At 44.3% G+C, this 22,956-nt stretch overlaps 1 protein-coding gene and 1 long non-coding RNA gene across 3 annotated transcripts in view; one reads left to right on the top strand and one right to left on the bottom strand.

The window, feature by feature from the left end:
- Positions 1-7,651: 7,651 nt before the first annotated feature.
- Positions 7,652-22,956, bottom strand: part of Kcnj16 (potassium inwardly-rectifying channel, subfamily J, member 16) — a 31,417-nt gene continuing 16,112 nt past the window's right edge. The window contains exon 2 of one of the 2 annotated variants that reach the window (XM_006247570.4): positions 7,652-11,129. In XM_006247570.4, the coding sequence (XP_006247632.1) occupies positions 9,772-11,031 (1,260 nt within the window). In that variant the 5' untranslated portion in view covers positions 11,032-11,129 and the 3' untranslated portion in view covers positions 7,652-9,771. Of the gene's footprint in view, positions 11,130-22,956 lie in introns of those variants that run through there. The other variant, NM_053314.3, reaches the window with a different exon arrangement.
- LOC120095205 (uncharacterized) lies at positions 10,540-21,535 on the top strand. The gene is made up of 2 exons (XR_010055464.1): positions 10,540-10,788; positions 20,750-21,535. It is a non-coding gene; the product is annotated as an uncharacterized LOC120095205 (long non-coding RNA).

Below are 22,956 nucleotides of genomic sequence, written 5' to 3'. Positions count from 1 at the left end.
AATACGAGAGGCATCTGATAGACTGGGGTGATAGCATAACCACCTTTACATGTGAATTAGCAGCAGGAAGGGTTGAGGTATTCCATAAACTCAGCCTGAGGGCAGCCTTCTCTTATCCAGACAAACTCATGTCAGAAAAAAAAAATCAACAGAAGTAAAAGCAAATAATTGATCTCCAACATGTGCTTCTAATTAACACGAAGCACATTTACTCACCAGGAGGCTTATGTGTGATGAAGTCTTTTATATGAAAATGTGAAGACTTCTACAGTATTTTTTTATCTCAAGAAAACTCCACAGTGAATCCTTCTTGAGTCGGGGTTCTTTCTGTATCAAGTTCAAGTTGCTTAGATGGTGTTTAAGGATGTTTTATAGGCCCCTGGGGTCGACATAGCAGTAGAGACAGAATCATTCCATGACTATGTAATTTAGCAAGAGAATTTGCTTGAGTTTGCACCCATTGGGATTATGGAAAAGCTCAAAGTAACGATTTTCTCTGTAGCCTGGGAAGTTTTCAGAGTGATAGGCTTATAATAAGTCTGGGAACCTCTGTTTGCCTGTTTTATCTTTACCCGTCTCCCTTTTTTGACGTGAGCATGTAGGCATATTCCTATAGTTTTGTATACATATGTGTGTGGGCGCACATGGAGGCCAGAGGACAGTTTTGAGCGCTCAATGTTCAAAAGGTGTTGGCAACATTGTTTCTGGAGACAGAATCTCATATTCTCTTGTGGCTTATGACCAATGAGTTCCAGAGACCAGCCTACGTCATCATGATGAGCATTAGAATTATGGATGCCCTGTATCATGCCTACTACTTTTAATTGGGTTCTGAGGGTCTAACTTGTGTCCTCATGTTTACAAATCATTTTATGATTTGTCTATGTTCAGTTCAGGGAGGGGCACTATTCGAAGATGTGGCTTTGTTGGAGTAGGTTTGTCAGTGTGAGTATGGGCTTTAAAACCCTCATCCTAGCTGACTGGAAGCCACTATTCTTCTAGCAACCTTCAGGTGAAGATGAAGAATTCTCATCTCCTGCACCATGCCTGACTGGATGCTGCCATATTTCTGCCTTGATGACAGTGGACTGAACCTCTGAACCTGTAAGCCAACCCCAATGAAAAGTTGTCTTTATAAGAGTTGCCTTGGTCATGGTGTCTGCTAACAGCAATAAGACCTTAAGACTGAAGTTGGTACTGGGACTGGGATACTGCTATAATAGGCCTGACCGTATTTTGTTTGGCAGAATGTGGATTGTGGAACTTTGGGTTTGGAAAGCAGTGGGGATTTCTTCTTTACGTGGGGCTAGTAGGAATACGGAAGACTTTGTTGCTGAGGGTGATTTGAATTGTACAGACCTGGTTCTGGAGGTTTCAGAGGAGAAGAATTTTAGTATGTGGCCAAGAGACTGGTTTTGTGATATTTTGGTAAAGAATGGGACTGTTTTTTGCCCTTGTCTGAGTCTACCTGAAGCTAAGGTAAAGAGATTTATATTAATTACATTGACAAACTAAGTCTCAGAAATGCTCAGCATAGACTTTGTTCTCTGGTTAAGTCTCTCGAAGAGCTTTTTGAACAAGCTTAGAAAGGAGACATATTAAATATGTGGTTTAACTATTAAATGGGCACCAGGAAGTAGAATGGAGCTGAATCCTATGTTCTAGGAGACAAAAGATTAAGAAAGTAGGGTTTGTGGCAAGATCCTACCCTATTAAGTTTAGATCCAGGCATGGTGGTACATGCTTTTAATCCATGGAGATAAAGCTAACCAGGTCCCTGAGTTCAAGGCCAGCCTGGGACAGAGCAGGTCCTAGGTAAAGAATATCTTAAATCCACCTTTAATCCAAGCATTGATCAAGCTGAACAAGGTGAGGAGGGGGGCATATTCCAGCCCTAGCAAGCAGCCAAACTCAGCAGTTTCTGCCGTATGGCTCTGGCTTCAGAGTCAGGAATAGACAGGGACTACTGGGACAATTGGTGCTGGTTAGCTGGACCTGAGAAATTAGCGGTGATTAAGAAGAGACCAGCATCACTGAGGTGAAATCTGGGAAGTGTTTTCTGAGAGCACAAAAAACGCTGTGTTTCAGAGATTGCCAAGGTTGTACCTTATGCTGCAGCTGTATTTGGTAGTGTGTAAGAGTCACCCAGATGGTACTGGTTTTGAAGGCACAAAGGGGTCATGAAGAGCAAATGAGTAAAGGCACTGGGAGAGGCTATGAAAGGCCATTGGTGAAGGTGCAGCCTCAGTTGCAGTTGACAACCCAGGACTGAAGTCATCAAGCAAAGGAGCTGAGAATTGATACTATGAAGAGAACCTATGAGAAGCCATTGGTGAAGCCTAGTTGCAGTGGAAAACGCCAGTGTATTGGAGATGCCAGGACCATGGGATGATCACCAAGAACAGCAGCAGCAATGGAGTGGATCAACCTGAGCTTAGAGTGCTACAGCAGGCAGAGCTAGAGAAGTGACACCAGCCCTTTGGAGGAGCCCAGAAGATCATGTGCAGATCCCAGACATTGGAACAAGAAGCTGTAATGTTGAAGTTGCTTTGGAGGCCCCAAGATGTTCAAGAAGCCAGAGCTATGAGATATCTACTTAGGAAAGCGGTTAACAGGGAGTATAGAACCAGCCCAGGAGAAAGAAGTTTGTTGCAGTCAACAAGGATGGGAAAGGACTTTAAGATCTGAAGACCTCCTAGAAATCAGACATGGAGATGCAAAGTTTGGAGCATGCCCAGCTGGTTTCTTGCCTTGCTTTGAAGATCACAGTTAAGTGATGGGATGAATCTCAGAAGAGACTTTGAACTTTGGACTTTTAACATTGTTGAGATGGCTATAGACTATGGGAACATTTGAAGATGGACTACATGTATTATGCTTTGAATCATGCTATGTTTAGGTATGGCTCCCATAGACTCACATGTTTGAACAAGTGAGTGGAGGCCAGGGAGTTGAGTGTGACGGTTTATATGGTTGGCCCAAGGAGTGGTACTATTAGAAGGTGTGTCCCTGTTGGAGTAGGTATGGCCTTGTTGGAATAGTGTGTCACTGTGGGTGTGGGCTTTAAGACCCTCATCTTAGCTTCCTGGAAGTCAGTATTCTTTTGAAGCCTTCAGATGAAGATGTAGAACTCTCAGCTCCTCCTGCACCATGCCTTCCTAGACACTGCCATGTTCCTGCCTTGATGATAATGGACTGAACTTCTGAACCTGTAAGCCAGCCCCAATCTGTTGTACTTAGAAGAGTTGCCTTGGTCATCGTGTCTGTTCACAGCAGTAAAACCCTAACTACAGCACAAGGCAAGCATTTCACCACTGGGCAGTCTCCCCATAGCCACCCGCCTTCTCTTGAAACAATAGGCGCTCTCCAGGCATGGCGCTCCTTTAAAGGATTATTTAAAGAGGTGTTTGTTTTTATTCTACGCATGTATTTTACCTGCATGTATGTATGTGCACCATGTGCATGGCAGAGGAGAGTGTTTGGTACGCATGGAACTATAGTCACCGACTATTATTTATCACCATGGGGATGATGGGAATTGAACCCAGGTCCTCTGCAAGAGGAGCCAACTTAGAATGCTGGGACCTGGGTTCAATTATTATTTTATTTATTTATTTATTTATTTATTTATTTATTTATTTATTTTACATTTCTATAAATCCCCTATCATGTCCACCCTCCCCTTTGCCTCTAAGGGAGTGCTTTTCCATCCCCCTCCCCCTTTGCCTCTATGAGGGTGACCTCTACCCACCAACCCACCCACTCCCACCTCACTGCTCTAGCATCCCCTACACTGGGGCATCAAGCCTCCACAGGACCAAGGGCCTCCCATCCCTGTGATGTCAGATAAGGCCATTCTCTGCTATCTATGTAGCTGGGGCCATGGACTGGCATATGTATACTCTTTGGTGGTTTAGTCCCAAGGAGCTCTGGGACATCCAGTTAGTTGATAGTTTTGTTCTTCCTATGGGGTTGTAATCCCCTTCAGCTCCTTCAGTCCTTCCCCTAACTCTTCCAGTGGGGTCCCCACGCTCAATCTGATGTTTGTCTGTGAGTACCCACATCTGTATCGGTTAGGTCTTGGGCAGAGGCTCTCAGGGAACAGCTTTACCAGGCTCCTTTCAGCAAGTGCTTCTTGACCTCAGCAATAGCATCTGGGTTTGGTGGCTGCAAATAGGATGGATCCCTAGGTGCAGTCCCTGAATGGCCTTTCCTTCAGACTCTGCTGTTTTTTTGTCTGTTTGTTTCCTTTAGACAAGAGCAATTCTGGGTTAAAATTTTTGAGACTGGTGTGTGGCCCCAACCCTCAACTTGGGGGGCTGTGCCTATCTACTAAAGGTGGTCTCTAAAGGGTCTAACTCCCCTTATCTAGCTAATGTCAGTCCAGTTGGGTCCTGGGAACCTCTTACTTCCCTGGCACCTGGAACTTTCTAGTGGCTACCCCACCCCACTGCTATATATTTCTATTCCTTTTCCTGACCCTCTGTACTTCTCTCCGGTCTCTTCCCATATCTGATCCTGTGCCCCTTTACTTTCAAACTTATAGCTAACTATAAGTTTGCGGTTTGGTACTCAATCTCTGGACACTGCGTGATGGACCTTAAACTACGGTCCTGAACCTTCCCAAGGACTGGTGTCCAGGAAGCAGTTCAGCACCAATGAGACCTCAGCACCACGGAGTCCTGAAAGAAGAGTCACGTTAACCATTTCCGTGCTACAAGAACAACGGGAGAAACCCTGGGAAAGAAAGTCTTCATAGCAGCGCAGAGAGGCGCACAAACCCTCTGGGATTATGTCTTTTCAGGAAGAAGCCCTGCTGAGGACCATGCTTGCTCTCTGACCACTCACCTTTCTAAACCAAACCACGAGCATTAGTTTCCACTTCTCACTGTGCAGGAGAATCTTGGCAGGGGGTGTGCTGAAGTACATGCCTCCCGCTTGCGCTATCCAAGTGCTCTGTGTGAACCACATTTGTACTTTGTGCACGTGACTGGATGCTTTTCCTCTGGATGTGAGCTATGTAGCTCCTTGAGAAGTGGGAGTGAGAGAAAGGAAGCTTCACTGCTTTAGAGCAGAGATGGGTTTAGAGTAGAGGGGTAACAGGTACTCTGGGTGTGTAGACATGGCTTCTAGAAGTCTTTGGGTCACGGAACAATAGGACAGCCTGACAAAGCCTTTAGAACAGCTACGGCAGGCCTGTTAGAGAGAGGCCAGAGAACATGAGGAGGATTTGCTGCCCCATGATTTAAATGCAGGTAGATGTTAGAACTTGATGTATTTGTATCCTGTGGCCAACTCTGATATAAGAAGTTAATTTTACAGTATATCAAACATACTTTATGTGTATATTCCAGTACATTTAACATAGTTTGCTTGCAAAGTATTGTCTGTGTACCACGTGCTTACCCGATGTCCATGGTGGTCAGAAGAATGCACTGAGTCCCTGGAACTGAATGGCAGGCAGTTGTGAGCTGTTATGTTGGAGAATGGAATCAAACTCAGGTCCTCTGGGAGAGCAACTATTGCTCTAGATCTCTCCTGCCCCTATTTTTCCTTCTCTACAAAAGGTTTTCCATGTAGCTCAAACTGGCACAGAACAGGCTACAAACAGCTGAGTATGATCTTGAATGTCTGATCTTCATGAGTCTACCTCCCAAATGCTGGGGTTGCAGGTGTGCACCCCCGTGCCCTGTTGTGTTTCTCTGCTGGACATGGTAGAGATGTTTTACTGCAGGCTACATAAGCAAGTACTCAGTCAGCCGAGCTACATGCTCGGCGTCGAAATGTTCAGAATTCAGGTTCCTTAGAATACCTTTGAGGTTTCTTTGAATGTCCTAAGTTAAAGACATTTGGTCTTGCTGAGGTCTACTGAGAATTTAACCAGGGTTGAGGGGGACATTTTTGTTTGTTTGTTTGTTATCACTATAGAGCTTACCAGGCCTGTAAATTTTTTTCAGGTAATTAGCTCTTCACAAGTCCCACAGTGACATAGAACTTATGTGATCGGGTTGTGGGAAAGGCAGCTTCCCCTCCTCCATGTCCCCAAACTCCCCACCTCCCAATAGGAGGTCTGGTGAATCCTGTTATCAAGATCACTCAGCCACCAGTGTCTCAAAGGGATTTCCAGGTCAAAGGCAATTCCTTTGTGTTTGTTTTACAATAATGATGGCATTTCCTCAAGTCCCGAGAAAATATGTAATTTCCAGTGACCAGATCCAACAAATGTCATGTACAAGTACAAACTGGTCTGAAGCTCTACATCTTTCTCTTTTCCTTTCTAGCCTGTTTTCAAAGTCATTCCCCCTGAGACATGGTTCTCCCTGTGACGGTTAGGAAGAGTTTATTTTTACTTGTGCATGAGTGCATGAAGAAAGCTAGATCCAGCTGAGTAGCTACTGCTGATAGCTGACGGCTACTGGAGTAGGGAGAATCCTGTTTTCATGCTCTGGTAGGTTGTGCTGATTCCAGTGGATGACCGCACACACGCACACACACACACACACACACACACACACACACACACACACACACACCACCATATGTAGGCATCGATAACTGGACTCAGTGGGTTAAAGAAAGACAATAGGGCATGAAGTTTGGAGGGGGTGTGTTGGAGGGATCTGGAAAGAGGGGGAAAATTGGTGAGTTACTATGACCAAAGTACACATGTCATGTGCGTATATGAATTCCTTTAAGACTGTATAGACATGTGCGCTTGGAGGTCACGGTCCCTCTGTCCCTCCACTCTGCCTCAGAAGATGTACTTCACTTGTCTTCATACAACATGGCGGCGGCGTCAAAAGCTGTCCAGTCTGAAGTTTACATGGGGAGGGGGGTGACAAGGGAGAGAAGAGATACCTGCCTGCTAAGTCTGCCTCTATAAAAGTCACACTGAGAGACCTGCGCTGATAGCGCGTGGCCCAGACTGGGGCTATTTAATACCATCCACACCCCATACTCCACCCCTGCCAGAGGAAAGAGAAACTGGGGAGCACTACTGCATGTTCTCACCTGAGAACACTGCTGCCCCAATTAGGAATTTGTTTGTGAGGGAGAAAAACAGAGAAGAGGACACTTGTTAAATGCTCACCATTTCATCATGGAGACTGAGTACAACCATGGACCGACTGCTCTTGACAGAGCTTGGTGAAGTGGTAAAGTGGGGGCTCTCTATCCTCCCTCTCCCAATGCTTCTTCTGCTTCCTCCCCCCCTGCTCCCTCTCACCCCCTCTCTCCCCCTCCCTCTCCTTCCCTTTCCCTCTCCCTCTCTCTCTTTCTTCCTCTCCCCACCCCCCCTCCCCATTTATTCTTCCTGCACACAGACCACAGTACCCGACGGAGCAGAGACTTGATGCCACAATTTGTTTTCTATTAACTCTGATGGATAATTTAATGTTTAGCTAGATGACATTAGATGACATATTCAACCTGACTCATTTAACATCAACAACGGTGCATTTAAGACGGGAAATACATTCTGCACAAAGGCAGTCTGTGCTGTGTGTAGAAGTGACTGTCTCTTCAGATGTAGCTGCTCTGAGTGCTGCTAAAAGCCCTATAACCATTTTTTTCCGTGAATTACAGGAGGCACCAATTTTCATTTTGGGGAAGCAGGGTCGACACTACAGAGAACAGAGGGATGTACACAGCCTTTGCACCAGTCTAAGATCTTTATTAAGTAATTCATCAGGCGTGCCAAAGCATGTTATCAATCTGCACAGAGAATGAGCGATGCATGGGGCACATGAATGCTAACCACACATTCCACTCTGTGCATGAACACACAGTGTATGAGAATCTGTTTTATCAGAAATCAGCGACCCGTGCTCCCCCAACCCCACTCCCCTGTTCTGATCTGGTCATGGGAGGACAGAGCAAAGGAAGCACAGTGCGTTGAAGTGCACCTGCCTTCTGGGTAAACAAATTCAAGTCGGTGGAGAAAACATTGTTATGCTTTACCAGGCTTGGAAAGAGTAATATTCTAATTTAGACAAGTAATTCCTGCTACAAAATCCAAATTATCTCTGCCTGTCTTTGTCTGTCTCCCATGTCCCATCCCACCATGGGTGTGTGAGTATCTGTGTGTGTGTGTGTGTGTGTGTGTGTGTGTGTGTGTGTCTGCGTGCCAGATGTGTGGGTACATAAATACATGGCTGTATGGTTTAACTAATGGATTCTCCATTCCCAAGCAGTGCAGGTGAAACATGATTTAGGTTTCAGATATTAAGTTTCAGGACAGTTATTTTTTTTTAACATGCCCCTTGAACAGAGAGACCTCTTATTTATAAGACAGCAGGAATGAGAGATTTATTTACACATGTGCATTAGAAAAGATACTCTGTATTCTGTATTGATCCTGGGTAGCAGAGAGAGGCAAAGCAAGAAAGGGAAAGGGAGAAAAATATGACAGGAAAAGAGACCCCTTCGAATACCTATTTACTTGACGTAGCTTGGTAACCTTGAGTTGTGTGATTCCGTTCAAGGTGCTTATGGGATTAAGTTTAAGTGTGTGTATGTGTGTGGGGGGGGTCACTAAAAGAAGCAAAATATGTGTGTGCTTAAATTAGACAACAGCTGTATAATATACTCGCTCCTAGCTCAGCAACAGTGGGGAAAAAATTACACAAATGATGCCAAGCCATTGCTAGTAATTCTTCAGTTTATAAAGCTTTCAGTGTCTGAGGCTGGGTCTATGCTCAAAGGAATCAGGAGCTAACTTCATCCTTTAACGTGAAAACAGAGAATGCACATTTATCTCCTGGTCTGAGATTGAAGCAGCCCTCTGTCATGCAGCTTACTCCTCTAGTAGGTCATCAGATCAACATCACTGCATTGTTGACGAAACTATTCCAACCTGCCACTCAAGCCAGCATACACACAGCTCCCTTGCCTTCAGAAAAGGCTCTCTCTCTCTCTCTCTCTTTGAATTCTTCTCAACCCACACTGAAGCCTCACAGGACCAGAAACCAACAGCATCTATTCTCCATACAGTGCTGCCCACTCCCGAATCCTGCCTCTGAGCCCAGGAGACGTCTCCAGGGAGCACAGAGAAGGGATCCCCTGCCTCCCTTCTGTTCCCCATTGGTTTGGTGGAACCTAGGTGTTTCAGAGAGAAATACCTCTTCACACAATGGTACCCCTTCTCTTCTGTCACAGGGTTGGTTCTGGCTTCCAGCATTCACCAACCACCCTTTAGGCAAGTAGCACTGAAAGAAATCTGTGACTGGATGGCATTTTCACTGTCTTGGAACCACGTCTCTGTGTACCTGATACTGTGATACAATGAGAGGCACATACAGTAACTCAAACCAGGCTGGATTTTATTTACTTATCACAACGCTCCTAAGCTGAGGCGTTTATCTCATCTGTTGTGCTTAGGAGATAAGATATTGTTATAAGTCCTCATTCCATAATTAATTAATTTATATGCAAATATCTAGCTTACCGGTTTCTCTATTTTTATCTAGTCTATCAGCCTCTTCTCCCCTCCCCTCACACATACTCCTAATTATCTCACCTTCAAGAGGAGACACAAGCATGCGCAGTAATGAGATTAATTGTAATCAATTAGGCTTCTTAATCGCTTCCCTAATACAAACTCTGCTACGGAAGCCGAATTTTCATATTAGAAAACTGTGGAACTTTCAAATGATTCTATGCCAAGTTTAACTGGCTCTGCTTTCTGTTCCCGCTGCAAATTACAGAACTAACATTTTGTTAAGAAATCGTGCTTGCAGCTCAGGGCCTTCAGGTAAGGGTCAGAGAGGAGGGCTACATCTGGGATTCCATGGAGATCCTGTTTAAAGTCAGGAGGGCTTTCTGATAGGGGACCTCCTTACACTCATCTTGTGGGGACAGGCTGGTCTCCTCTGGGTTCTCACAGCTGCTCACCATGGCAACTGCGCTGAAGGATCTCCTCCTGGTGTTGGTGTCCGAGGTGCAGGATCCTCGGGCAGGGGACGTTTTCTCCAAGTTGTTGAGCTGTTGGTCCTTCCAGTCCAGTTGTTTGGCACTGCAAAAGGGGGCGTAGACTTCCACGCTTCCCTCAAACTGCAAGCAGTTTACCTTGTAGTACTTTCTCTTCACTTCCAATACATCATGAAACCTGTGTCCCCAGAGAATTTCTCTGGGGACGTAGGAACTTCTGGACTGGTGGGATGTCCCAGTAGAGTCACCAGTATAAATAAATGTCACCAGAATCTCGAAATTATCTTTGGCCACTGCCTTGCGGTCAAGGGCATACAGAGGACTCTCGTGGTCAATTTCATGGACAATGGTCACTGGCGTTACCAGGATTATCTGGTCATTGACGAGTTTGAGGTCTTTAAACGCCATCGTCATCCGCCCTTCGCTGTCTTCTGAATAGCGCAGAAGTTGGGCTCTCACCGTGCCCTCCACCACATGGTTGGGTCGGAAGTCACCTATGCGCCACATGAGGCAAAGCTTCCCGTCTCTCATGCCGATGAGTGCGAAATAGCTGAAGCGGATGGTCTGGGCTCGCTTCCGGGCGGTCGCCATCTTTGCCAAGGCTGCCCCAATGATGAAGGTGTTTATGATGCAGCTCAGGATGGACTGAAGGATGACCGTCAGCACGGCCACAGAGCATTCTTCCGTGACACAACGGTAACCGTACCCGATGGTGGTTTGGGTCTCAAGGGAGAATAAAAACGCCGCCGTAAATGAATGCACGTTGTCCACGCACGGGGTGATGTCTGGATCGCTTAATAGGTCTCCGTGATGAAGGGCTATGAGCCAAAATATGGAGCCGAATATCAACCAGGAGAGAATGTAAGACAAAGAAAATATTACAAACATATGGCGCCACTTGGTATCCACAAGAGTGGTGAATATATCAACCATGTAGCTCCCCCATTCTCCAAAAATGTGTTTAAAGTACACGTTACAGCTGCCATCTTTGTGGAGCAGGCGCCTCCTCGCTCTTCTCTTCTCGGCTATGGCATGCTCTGGAGGATAGCCTGGATATTTGGAGTCCACGTTGACAATCCGGTAGCTACTTCCGTAATAGCTCATTCTTTTTTTTTTTTTGGTCTTTAGGGCATCCAAAGGAGTCAGTTAAAAGTTCTAGGTATATTCTGACTTTTACGTGTTCAAAGATTTTCTGTTAAAGCCTAAAAGGATAGAGCAAAAGAAAAGGACAATTAAACAACATTTAGATTCCAATTTCCATCTTCGCAGTCTGACAAATTGGGAGCAATTTTCCGCTATCTAAAGTTGCAAAGACTTCATTTGAACCACGGAGACATCGAGTATTGATTCAACATTTTGATGTAGAAAACAGCTCAGTTATTAAAGGAACGAAATCTCCAATTAGAGAAAATAAGATTTTTATGTTTCATAGTGTTTGAGTGAACACTATGATTACTGCAAATGTTACCTTACCACCCTTTCTCACCTGATAGAATAGTAAGTTTATATTGACATATTTCTCTTGCATGAGGAAACAAAACAATCTATAATATACAGAGATGAAGTACAATTTAGTTACCAGCTTTCCAATCACTAAATCCAGAACAGTAAATCGTTTCTACCTTTGACATATAATGGGACAGTTACCCTGGTTCCGGGAGTAGGCAGCCCCTTTCTGTGGCTTCTTCTCTGTCCCACTTGGGTTTTCCTTCTTATCTACTACCCAAAACAGGGCAGAACTTATACTGACATCAACTTCAGATTAAACCCCTTCTCTCCTAGCTCCGCCTTTTACCCTGATTGGAAAAGAAAGCTTTCTTAACCCCAGAGGAGTTCAAACCACTCCCAGGTAGGCTCTCTGTAGGTGTAAAGTTCCCTCTGCTTTTGTCTCTCAGTCTCTATCCACTCAACAGCTTCTTTTATTTTTGACACTAACAGTTCTTCTCTTTCCCCTGAATGGGAACTGAAATATCACCAAAGTTGCTACGCTTGTTTCCCTCTTAAAGGGAGCATACTGCCAGTCGATAGACCCTCGCCCCTCCAGTTCTGAGTGTTTTCTCTGATGTGTGTACAACCTTCTCCAGACAAAACTAGTTGACAAGCAGAGAATGCACGTCTCATTTCAGGGCATCCATGTCTAAGGATACTCAAGTCTGAGAGTAAACTTTAAAAATATGATTGGTTAAAATTGTCCTCAGCTTTTTCCTGGGTAATAAAGTCAGCGCATTTAACAGTTCAGTAGTTATTGGAGTGGGTCTTTGATGTGAGGCACCTTTGCCAGACTGAAGCAAGGGGGTATAGGCAGAAACGGGCCATGTGATTGTACTATTCCAAACACAGTCACATGGAAACGAATATTATAAAGTACGACTCTCTAAAACTCATTAGGAAATTAATCACTTTGGATCAACTGCCTTCCGAACTGCAGAAGAGAAGAAAGAGTTAACATCTCTCCAGCCAGAAAGAATCATTTTCCCTCTCTCCAGGGATCAGAGTCTCTTTACAAAGAACTCTTTGTCTAGTGGACCACTCACAAGGATGAACTGTGCTTGTGCCCAAAAGTCCTGTAAAGCATCTTCCCTTCTCTCTCTCTCTCTCTCTCTCTCTCTCTCTCTCTCTCTCTCTCTGTCTGTCTCTCTCTCTGTCTCTCTCTCTGTCTCTGTCTGTCTGTCTCTCTGCCTCTCTCTCTCTCTCTCTCTCTCTCTCTCTCTCTCTCTCTCTCTCTCTCTCTGCCTCACTCCCTACACTACTAGTTCATCCTCGGGATCTCTTTAAAATGGTTTCATCTTCTCTCTGGGCAGTTCTTGACTTTGTTTCAGTAATTTCAAGATATAATCTACATCTCCCAAAACACTTATAGGAATACAGGGCATAAAATCTTTCCCCAAACATTCTTTGTAATATCAGTTCATTGGTTATTAGAGGTATGCTTGCTTAATTTAAGGTAGTCTCATGGTATTGCCCATTCTTTGCTCTATTCTGACTATAGAAGTCAAGAGTCTGAGATAAATTATACTAAGAATCAGATGGGTTGAAACCAAAAAACACACGCAGAGATGGAATTATTTTCTCGTTAAATGTTTTCAACCAAGAGAGCTCCTTAAGGAGAACTTCCCCAACACCGGGGGAGGCAGACAATTAAAAAAAAGTTTAGAGATCAAGAGCTACTGTGCAGCTGCCAAAAGGGGAAAAAGTTTTACTTGAAATGAGGTTCAGCTGGCATCCAATTTGGATTCCAGTGGTGCTAGGAACTGTTATAAACAAGCCACTTTGAAAACACCTTCCAAAACAGGATAATTGGTGAATTGATTTGCGACTAATACAAGTTTTAGGCGAGCAAATTCGAGCATGTAGAAAATTTGTTGCCGACTACTATTAAGAATGTCAGAGATTCAAATAACGGCTGAGATCTCTGCCCCAAGTCCTCCGGGTCTTTGATAGGGTTGCTCACTGCAGCCATACAGTTCAACTTATCCAGAGCTACGGGCATCCAGATCCTGTGTAGGTCCCGTTCTTTCTTTATGTAGTTTCTGACTCTTTAAACATGTCAGCGAGACATGCTCTGAAACAAATCACTGTAATCTAAAGTGATAAATTATGGCAAAGACAGGCCAGCCTCATGAACCTTGGGCATCTCTCATCTCAGCCTACACAATTAATAAAGGGGTTGATGGAGGGTCCATTGTCAAGATGCCTAGACAAAACAAACATGTATTCATCGCCTGGTAAGTGTGTTGTGCTAACTTGATAAATTTTTCAACTGCTTACCAATAACCATCAGAGGAGTGGGCTTGTGGGTTCATGGGGATTCTGTTTGAGGTGCGTCTCTTAGGATGACGATAGAGCCTTTAAAAGTGCTGTGATGTTCACTAGAGAGGGTGCCTCAGGAAGGGAAAGGTGCTTGCCACCAAGACTGGACTACATATCTGGATCCCCGAGATACACAGAATGGGGGTGAAAAGCTGACTTCTGTAAATTGTCCTCCAACCTCCGCCCAGCACACAGCACATGGCACGGGCACACAAGTAAGTGTAACAAATAATTCTGAATTGTTTCGATGTTTTTATAATCTCCTTGCCACCACGAATCCCATCAAGAGGAAGGAGTTGCAATCTCCCAGCTTCAGCTTCTGTCCTGCAAAGCTAGCTGGAAGACAGTTATAAAATGCTGGCATATGAAGGTCGAAGATAGAGGCTATCTTGACTCTCTCTATAGCTGGGGATCTATACAAAGGGGACCGTTCACCATCTGAATGATGGATCCTTAAACTACTGTCGGCCTTTATTAAAATATCCAAAAGTCATGGGTGGCAAGATAAATCAGAGGGTAAGAGCACCCGCTGCTCTTTCAGACAACCCTGCTTCAATTCCCAGCACCATACAGTGACTCTCAACTTCTGTAACTCCAGTTCTATGTCTGCTTCTGGACATGAGTACCAGAGAGGCACATGGTGCCCAGATACATATGAAGGAAATACTCCAATACACATGCAATAAAATAAATCCATCCAAAGGTATTTAGAAAGCTACTAAGAGGTACTCAGTCGTATTTTGTTTTGTGGAGATAGCTAAGGGTGGGTGGATGGAGAGAAGACAGACAATTGGAGAGAGCATTCCTCTTCCAGATAGGCATTTTTCTGATATCTCGCTAATTATATTGAGTAGACACTGGAAAACATGTTTAACCCACTTTGAACACTGGGTTCTGCTTTTTAGACTTCTGTTTTGCATGGATTCAAGTCAGGGGGCAATTTGTACTAATTTAGTGCATTTTGAATGGCCAGTAGACATAGTAGGGGGCATTTAGAAAAAACACACAAACACCCCCTTATTTGTTCTTGCTTCCCAATGCATAAAATTAAAACATTTTCTCCTCCATTCAGCCACATCCTCCTATATTTTACTGCTTACCAAGTGAATGCCTTTCACAGTTAGGTCTTCAAAAATAAGTTTCCCCCAGCAGGTTGACTGTACAGCACAAAGAGACTTTGCCACCTTGTGTCACATCGAAAATGCAATCTTGCCTCTTCCACCCCCTTTGCATAAACACATTCATTATCTGTCTTGCATAATTCATCATACACCACAAAAATGTCCTAAAATATTTTGGTGAGATCCAATTATTGAAGCCAGTGGCTTCTGAGGTTAACAAACACTTTCTTTCCCCACATAATGGATCTGAGGCGGTTGACACTTAAGTCATCAGTAATCAAATTACTCTCCTGGCAACCATTACATGAGATAAGTTTTTGATGGAAATGTGAGAGTTGGTAGGGCAAAGAGGAGAAAGGATGGCTTCATTCCCCTGGAAACTCAGTGCTTGAAAATAGCCGCTTTTGTGAAGCAAAGTGGGCAAGACAGGGCTGTGAATAACACACTCTGTGGGAGAGGCTGTAGTGAGGACAGGGTGGGCTCTGGTTGGAGAAAGGAGAGGGGAATTGAATTTGATCTCAAAATAAAGGAGGGCTTTTGCTAGTTTGTTCAAATTCTTTATCTTTCTTGGAATTCTTTTTTTTAATTTAAATTATATTATTTATTTACATCCCAGTCATTACCCAACCCTCAGTCCTCTCCCTGCCACAGTTCCTCATCCCATCCCTTTGCCTTAGAGAGGGTGCTCTCCCCCCTACCAGACCTCCCTTAGGCTTCAAGGCTCTCATAAGCACATCTTCTCCCACTGAGGCCAAACTATGTAGACCATTGCTATATTTGTGTCAGGGGCCTTGGATAGGCCCATGCATGTTCTGAGTTCGTGGCTCAGTCTCTGGGAGTTCCCTGGGGTCTGGGTTAGTTGAGACAGCTGGTCTTCCTAAGGGATTGCTCTCCCTTTCAGCTTCTTTAATCCTTCCCCTAATTCAACCATGGGGGTTCCCAAACTCAGTCCAATGGTTGGCTGCAAGTATCTGGATCTGTCTCAGTGAGCTGCTGGCAGGGCCTCTCAGGGCACAGCCATGCCAGGCTCCTGTCTGTAAGTACATCATAGCATAGTAGTGTCAGTCCTTGGTCCTGCCCCACCCCCATAATGAGATGGATCCCAAGCTGTGCCAGTCACTGGATCTCCTTTCCTTCAATCTCCTCTTTTTGTCCCTAGAGTTCGTTCTTTCTTCCTTTCTTTCTCCTTCTTTCTTTCTTTCTTTCTTTCTTTCATTCTTTCTTTCTTTCTCTCTTTCTTTTAGTGGATTTTTTAAATTTACATTTCACATGTTATTCCCTTTCCAGGTTTCCCCTCTGGAAACCCCCTAACCCATCCTCCCTCACCCTGCTTCTATGAGGGTGCTCCCTGCTCAACCCACCCACTCCCTCCCACCTTCCTGCCCTGGCTTTCCCCTACACTAGGACATCCAGCCTTCACGGGACCAAGGGCCTCTCTTTCCATTAATGCCTGACAAGGCCGTCCTCTGCTACATATGCAGCTAGAGCCATGGGTCACTCCATGTGTTCTCTTTGGTTGTGTGGTTTAGTTCCTGGGAGCTCTGGTATTTCTGGTTAGTTGATATTGTTGTTCTTCCTACGGTGTTGCAAACCCCTTCAGTTCCTCCAGTCCTTTCTCTAACTCCTCCACTGGGGACTCTAGCTCTCAGTCCAATGGTTGGCTGCAAACATCTGCCTCTGTATTTGTCATGCTCTGACAGAGCCTCTCAGGAGACAGCTATTTCAGCTATATCAGCCTGCACTTCTTGGCATCCCCAACAGTCTCTGGGTTTGGTGACTGTATACGGGATGGATCCCCAGGTGGGGCAGTCTCTAGATGGCCTTTCCTTCACTCTTTGCTCCTCACTTTGTCTCCATATTTTCTCCTGTGAGTATTTTGTTCCCACTTCTAAGAAGGACTGAAGCCTCCACACTTTGGTCTTCCCTTTTCTTGTGTGTCATATGGTCTGTGAATTGTACCTTGGTTATTCCGAGGTTTGGGGCCAATATCCACTTATCGATGAGTGCATACCATGTGTGTTCTTTTGTGACTGGGTTGCCTCACTCAGGATGATATTTTCTAGTTCTATCCATTTGCCATAGAATTTCATGAAGTCATTGTTTTTGACAGCTGAGTAATATTCCATTGTGTAGATGTACCACATTTTCTGTATCCATTCCTCTGTTGAAGGGCATCTGGGTTCTTTCCAGATTCTGGCTATTATAAATAAGGCTGCTATGAACATAGTAGAGCATGTGTCCTGCAGACCTGCTCTGACTGATCTCCCCATTCAGCAACTAAATGTGTGCTTTATCTGAAACCTAATACGCACTGTCCATTTCTCCCCTAATCCCCTCAGCTCTGGTCTCAAACAGTTTCTCTTTCAGGATGTATTTGGTTCATATTCCTGTTTTCTTCTCAGTGGAGTCTCATCTAAGACTTCCATCTCTGGCTTGCAGGACTCACAGGGGACTGGAACTGCAAGTGGGAATGGGGGGCTGGAGGCCTGGGAGGCTGGGAGGCTGGGAGGCTAGGCCTTTGTGGGGAGTATGCCCATAGCTTTCTATTGCATGAAAGTATCCTCATTTCACCACAAACATCCTGGAATGGGGAGCAGGGGAGAATGCTGCATCACAGAACTCATGGGGACATTCACTGAGGCCCTGCTTCTGTCCCAGTTTATGACATGCTTAATCTAATTTAAATCCTTCCTCACTCCCAATGCTGCTGTATGGTATTAAACATTTTTTAAGAACGTACTTGGCTATTTGCTCTGTGTCTATGTGTGCGGACTATGAGAGGACACACATGCCATGATGTGTTGAGGTCAGAAGACAAACTTTATGGCATGCAAAATACGGTGGTTCTCTCTACCCATCTTATTTTGAGCTATCTCTTGGACCTTTGGCTTGTGACTCTTGTCAAGAATTTCATCTGATCCTCTTGTCGCCACTTCTCATTTTGCTACAAGTGCACTGGAATTACAGTTGCTGCTTCCACCCCTGGCTTCTTACACGGGTCCCAGGGATGAGCCTCGGGTCACAAGGCTTGCACAGTGATTGAGCTTACACTCTGAGCTGCCCCATCAGCCCAACTGCCTTGCCGCTTTATAAACAAGCACAAAGTTTGAGGCCAGGACATGTTTCCGGTTTTCTTGTTGTCAACATTACATCAAAGATAATTTGATTTTTACAGATTCCCTGCACATGCCGAAAGGTCAGTTCAGTGTATAAACTGGCAACATGCCTTTAAAATCAAAATGAATGTAAAGATGATATATAATTACAAATAATCTAATATAAAAATCAAGTTACAGAAATTGGAAATGTCTAACAGGTATTTTAGAAGCTGAAGTCATGTATGAGTACGAGAAATGAATATATAAGCTTAAAAGATGGCTCGAGAGCCAGAATTCACATAAAAAGTTGAACATGTCTACGCACAGGCCTATAACCACATCCCTGTATGGGACAGAGATGGAAGGATCATGGGAGGTACAAGCTGAGGAAGAGATTCTGTTTCCAGCAGAGAATAGAGAATGATAGGGTAGAATAGTTGACATTTACAAAACCCTTTGCATGCTTCTGCACAGCTTAAGTGTATACTAGGGAGTAGGGGGTTATCACAGGGAAACCCTAAGTTCTAAGATGGACTTCAAGTCAAGGTCTATCCTCAGCTCCAAGAGCATCTTGTTTAAGCTACTCTTCTGAAATGTAACATATTCACTTAGGATGTGGGAGGTTATGGCCCACATCACTGGGTTACTTACTGTGAGGTTTGAATGAAATAATGAAGGTGGAGTCAACATGTACTCCAGCCCACAGCTACAGGTCTGGAGTCACTGTTCTGTAATCAGTGCCTGGCTAGGGATTGTGGGAGAGGTGTTTACTTACTGCAAAATGTCAGAGCATTTATTTTCTCATTCTTTCCAAAAATAACCCACGGCTGGCATGACAGTAGCAAATTGTGTGTGCTTCACAGAGAACAATTTTAAGTAAATTCAAGGTAGCACCACTGTTCTGGCGCTATATCACAGAGCTGCTTCTCTTTCCTCTTACTAGACTAGCTCCTCAAAGCCCAGAAAGCAGGCGAATTTTTTTATAACAAATATCTCATATAGGAAATTGTTCTTTTCCTTTTATACATACATATATGTATATATGCACATGTATATGCATATACATATATAGGCATGCTTATATACATGCATGCACACATGGACACATGCACATACACATGCTCATTCAACTCAATTTGAGAATTGTATTGCTACTTTTTCTGAGAACAGCCAAAAAGAAGCAAGAGCTCCCAAGGTTGGAAAACTCACCAGATGGGATCACCAAAGTATCTTCAAAAATTTGGCCCAGAATTGTTCCTATCTAAAAGAAATTCAAGGACAAAAATAGAGAAGAGACTGAAGGTAAGGCCACCCAGTGACTGGTTCAACATGGGATCCATCCAAACCCTGACACTATTACTGATGCCATTTTGTGCTTGCAGGTGGGAGTCTAGCATGGCTGCCCTCTAAGAGGCTCTACCAGCAGCTGACTGAGACAGATGCAGATACTTACAAGCCAACCACTGGACTGTGGTTTGGAACCCATATGGAAAATTTAGGGGGGAAGATAGAAGGAACTAAAAGGGGATGTTAATCTCAGAGGAAGACCAACAGTATCAACTTACCTGGACCCTTGGGAGCTTCCAGAGATTAAGCCACTAACCAAAGAGCAACCATGGGCTGGCCTGCAGCCCCGGGCACATATGTAGCAGAGGGCTACCTGGTCTGGCTTCAGTGGGAGAGGATGTGCCTAACCCTGTAGAGATTCCATGCACTGGAGAAGAGGGAGTGAGAGGTGGGTGGAGCACTGTCTCAGAGGTGAAGGGAAGAGGGGATAGGATGAACAGCTCTTGGAGGGGTGCCCAGGAAGGGTGGTAACATTTGGAATGTAAATAAATAAAACAATTTAAAAAATTCTCAAGGTGATCCTGCCCTTATTTTTTTGTCTAGAATACCTGTTTGGGTAAAACAGATCTTCATGATCTTTCTTATCTTTATAAACCAGGCTGCCCATCCCTGTCTCGGTTGGATGCTAGCACATCCATGTCTTGGTTGGACGCTATCCCATTTTTGTCTTGGTTGGGTGATAGCCCATCCCCAACTTAGTTGGATGCTAGCCCACCTCTGCCTTGATTGGATGCTAGCCTAGTTTGCTCATACCTCAGTTCGATCTGGATTGAGGGAGGTGCAGAAGCCAGTTGTGATAAGATCAGTTGTCCCTTTAAAAGATACATTTCAATCTTTGTTGTGTAATGAAAGCATTTCTTCTCCGACTTCTAAATTTTCATTGAGAATCTACTCGGGTGCCTTCTACTATCTACCAGGTACAATCACGTATGAACGTTGAAGGACATCCTGCTATTTGTACGGAGTTTACATCTGTGAGTTTCGCAAGACACTAGCTGTGAAAGAGATACAGGACACAACGTATGTAACTGATAGCTTCTAGGGAAAAGGAACAGTGTATGTCACTGTGCAGGGGGAACAGGAGCAAAGAGGCAATTAATGTGTGACATGAGCCACCAGAAAGGTTCTGCCTCAGAAGCTGTCATTCTGGTTCTGTGCTCTGTACTCTTTGCCCCAGGTAAAATGCTTCCAAACAGACCTGGCTCTCCATACTATTTTGTTTATCAAAGACCTAGTCACTATCTGGTTGTTAAGGCTCTCATTATTTATAGGGGTGGTTTTGCCTGATTATTCTACATGAATCTGAAGAGCTGGTTCTCACAGGAACCCAATATTACAGGAATCCATCTGCATCTGAACACAGGCTTTTTGCTATCTTTCACCTGGTTTCACCTGGCTTGTATAACACCTGCCTTCTAACACATCTCTCGCTTTTTTTTCTCCCAGGGAACATTTTAAACCTGAAATAAAATCTCCTGCTGCTGTGGGCACAGACCGAAACAGCAATGTGAGCCTACGTAACAGTGTGTGAAGGACAAGAACACGAAAACCAGAGACTTGTATCTATCTTTGTTTTTACCACCTTAGCAAAATACTATCGCATTACAAATATTTTCAGCTTATTGAATTTATATGAAATTTGAGAATAGAACTTGATGTTTCTCAAAAGGTTTCCGTGAGTAGCAAATGGCAGTCACCAACACCGTGGGTATTCTCTAGTTTTTACTGTAATTTCCTAACCTGAATAAGTATCTATACTCCCATAGCTCATCGTACTGAGTATTCACCTAGTCTGTAGAGATGGATGATTAAGCTGTGATGTGAAAAGAGGATGTGAACTAAGTAAGAGAATGATTGCTTCCCAGGAGGAGGAAAACCCACCATCAAAAGCTCTACAACCCAACGATGTAAGGAACAACTCCATGGAGGGAGATATTAGAGAGATGTAGAAGAAGCCTCCACTCACTATAAAGTTGCTGGAGCAGAATCATTTGAGATAACGGTGACCAGTCAGAATTCCACAGTCAAGATCGAATTAAAGAAATTACATAAAGTTTTAGAGGCCATTATTTTAGGCCAGGGCATGGGGTCAGGGGGCCAGTGATGAAGCAGCACACACTGAAGTGTTCAAGAAGGGCATAGCTACCACTTCATAGGAGACGGTCTCAGCCATTGCTTCTTGGTCTTCTGCTTCTGTACAGAGTTCCTTATAAACATTCTTTGATTCCCTCAGCTGATTTTGTTCATTTTTTTCATCTTCATACCAACCAGTGACAAATTTTGTTGCTTGAACAATAACCAAGCATTTAGAAAACCAAGTTGACACACACAGAAAATATCTTCCAATATCTTCCATTTGCGAGAACGTAGTCTATAATCAGTTTTCTTAGCAACATTTAAACTATCAGCAGGTGTTGCGGTAAAAAATATAAATTGGCGGAAACTTTTTATCCTGCGCTAGCACCAACACGCGTGGGGCTGCACGGCACTGCAGGGTATCTTTGCCTCAGCAGCTACATGCTTCCCCCAAGTACTCTCGGACCCAGGTGCCGCTGGTCTCTGGTGTCAGTTCTGGCATCTACGGGGCCAAAAGGAACTAACCATGATTTATCTCAGATTAGTATTTCTCCTGGAGGCTCTCTGCTAGCCTCAAACTCTCTGGTTCCAGGTACCTGGTAAAATCAGGGCTCTAGAAGTCCAGCATGGGCTGGCCTATTACGGTTCCCTGCCACGGACCCTGCTCACACTCCCAATAAACCAGTGAAATGATGAGTCAACAAACTGTAATCCATCAGATTCATATGTTATATTCTCAGTCCACAATACATCCACACAATAAACTCACAACCAATTGATAAGGTCATAAACCACCAACCTAAATAAGATAAATTTGCCCACAGAAATCCATCCCTTAAGAAAGATACATAACTACCTTGGCAATTCAAGACCTCCTGGATTTGAATCGTCCTTCCCCGTTTCATGAAAGCCTCCTAATAGGTCTCCTCATTTTGTTCTCTACATTATTCTCTTGTAACAGGCAAGGTCAAAGCCTGTCAGTGTTGGCTTAAGAAACAATCTTCCCACTGAGAGTGGAGTATTTTGTAGAATCCTTACTATACACAGACTGCTGGTGTCTTATCTCTACCTACCTCTCACTCGTCTTCAAATAGCAAGAGTACTTCTGGGCATCTTTAGTTGTTTCTCTATGTGTGTGGTATAGTGTCAGAGGTGACATTGTGTGTGTGCCTGAATGTGTGTGCATTTGTGTGTGTGTGTGTGTGTGTGTGTGTGTGTGTGTGTGTGTGTGTGCGCGCGCGGGTGCTCAGCTGTGGATGAAGTCTGGACCTTGACAATGGCAAATTTTCCTAAACATTTCTCCACTTCGGTTTTGAGATGAGATCTGTTATGGAATTTAGGACTTGAAGCTACTAGCTGGAGAGCTTCTCTCTGAAAACACTCTGAGGACCCCTTCTCTAGTGCTGGAGCTCCACATTCCTGCTGCTACTTCTGGCTTTTCTGAGTGCTAAGGATTGGAACTCTGTTCTTCATGCTTTTGAAGCAACCTTTTGCTCCCTGAGCCATTTCTCAGCCCCACACATTTTTCATTAACACAGGGGTGTGGCCTTCAGACTGGAACGCAGACAACTTTGTAG

Source organism: Rattus norvegicus, chromosome 10 (genome assembly GCF_036323735.1).
Source record: "Rattus norvegicus strain BN/NHsdMcwi chromosome 10, GRCr8, whole genome shotgun sequence".
NCBI classification, from domain to species: domain Eukaryota; kingdom Metazoa; phylum Chordata; class Mammalia; order Rodentia; family Muridae; genus Rattus; species Rattus norvegicus.
This window is presented reverse-complemented; position numbering and strand designations above follow the sequence as displayed.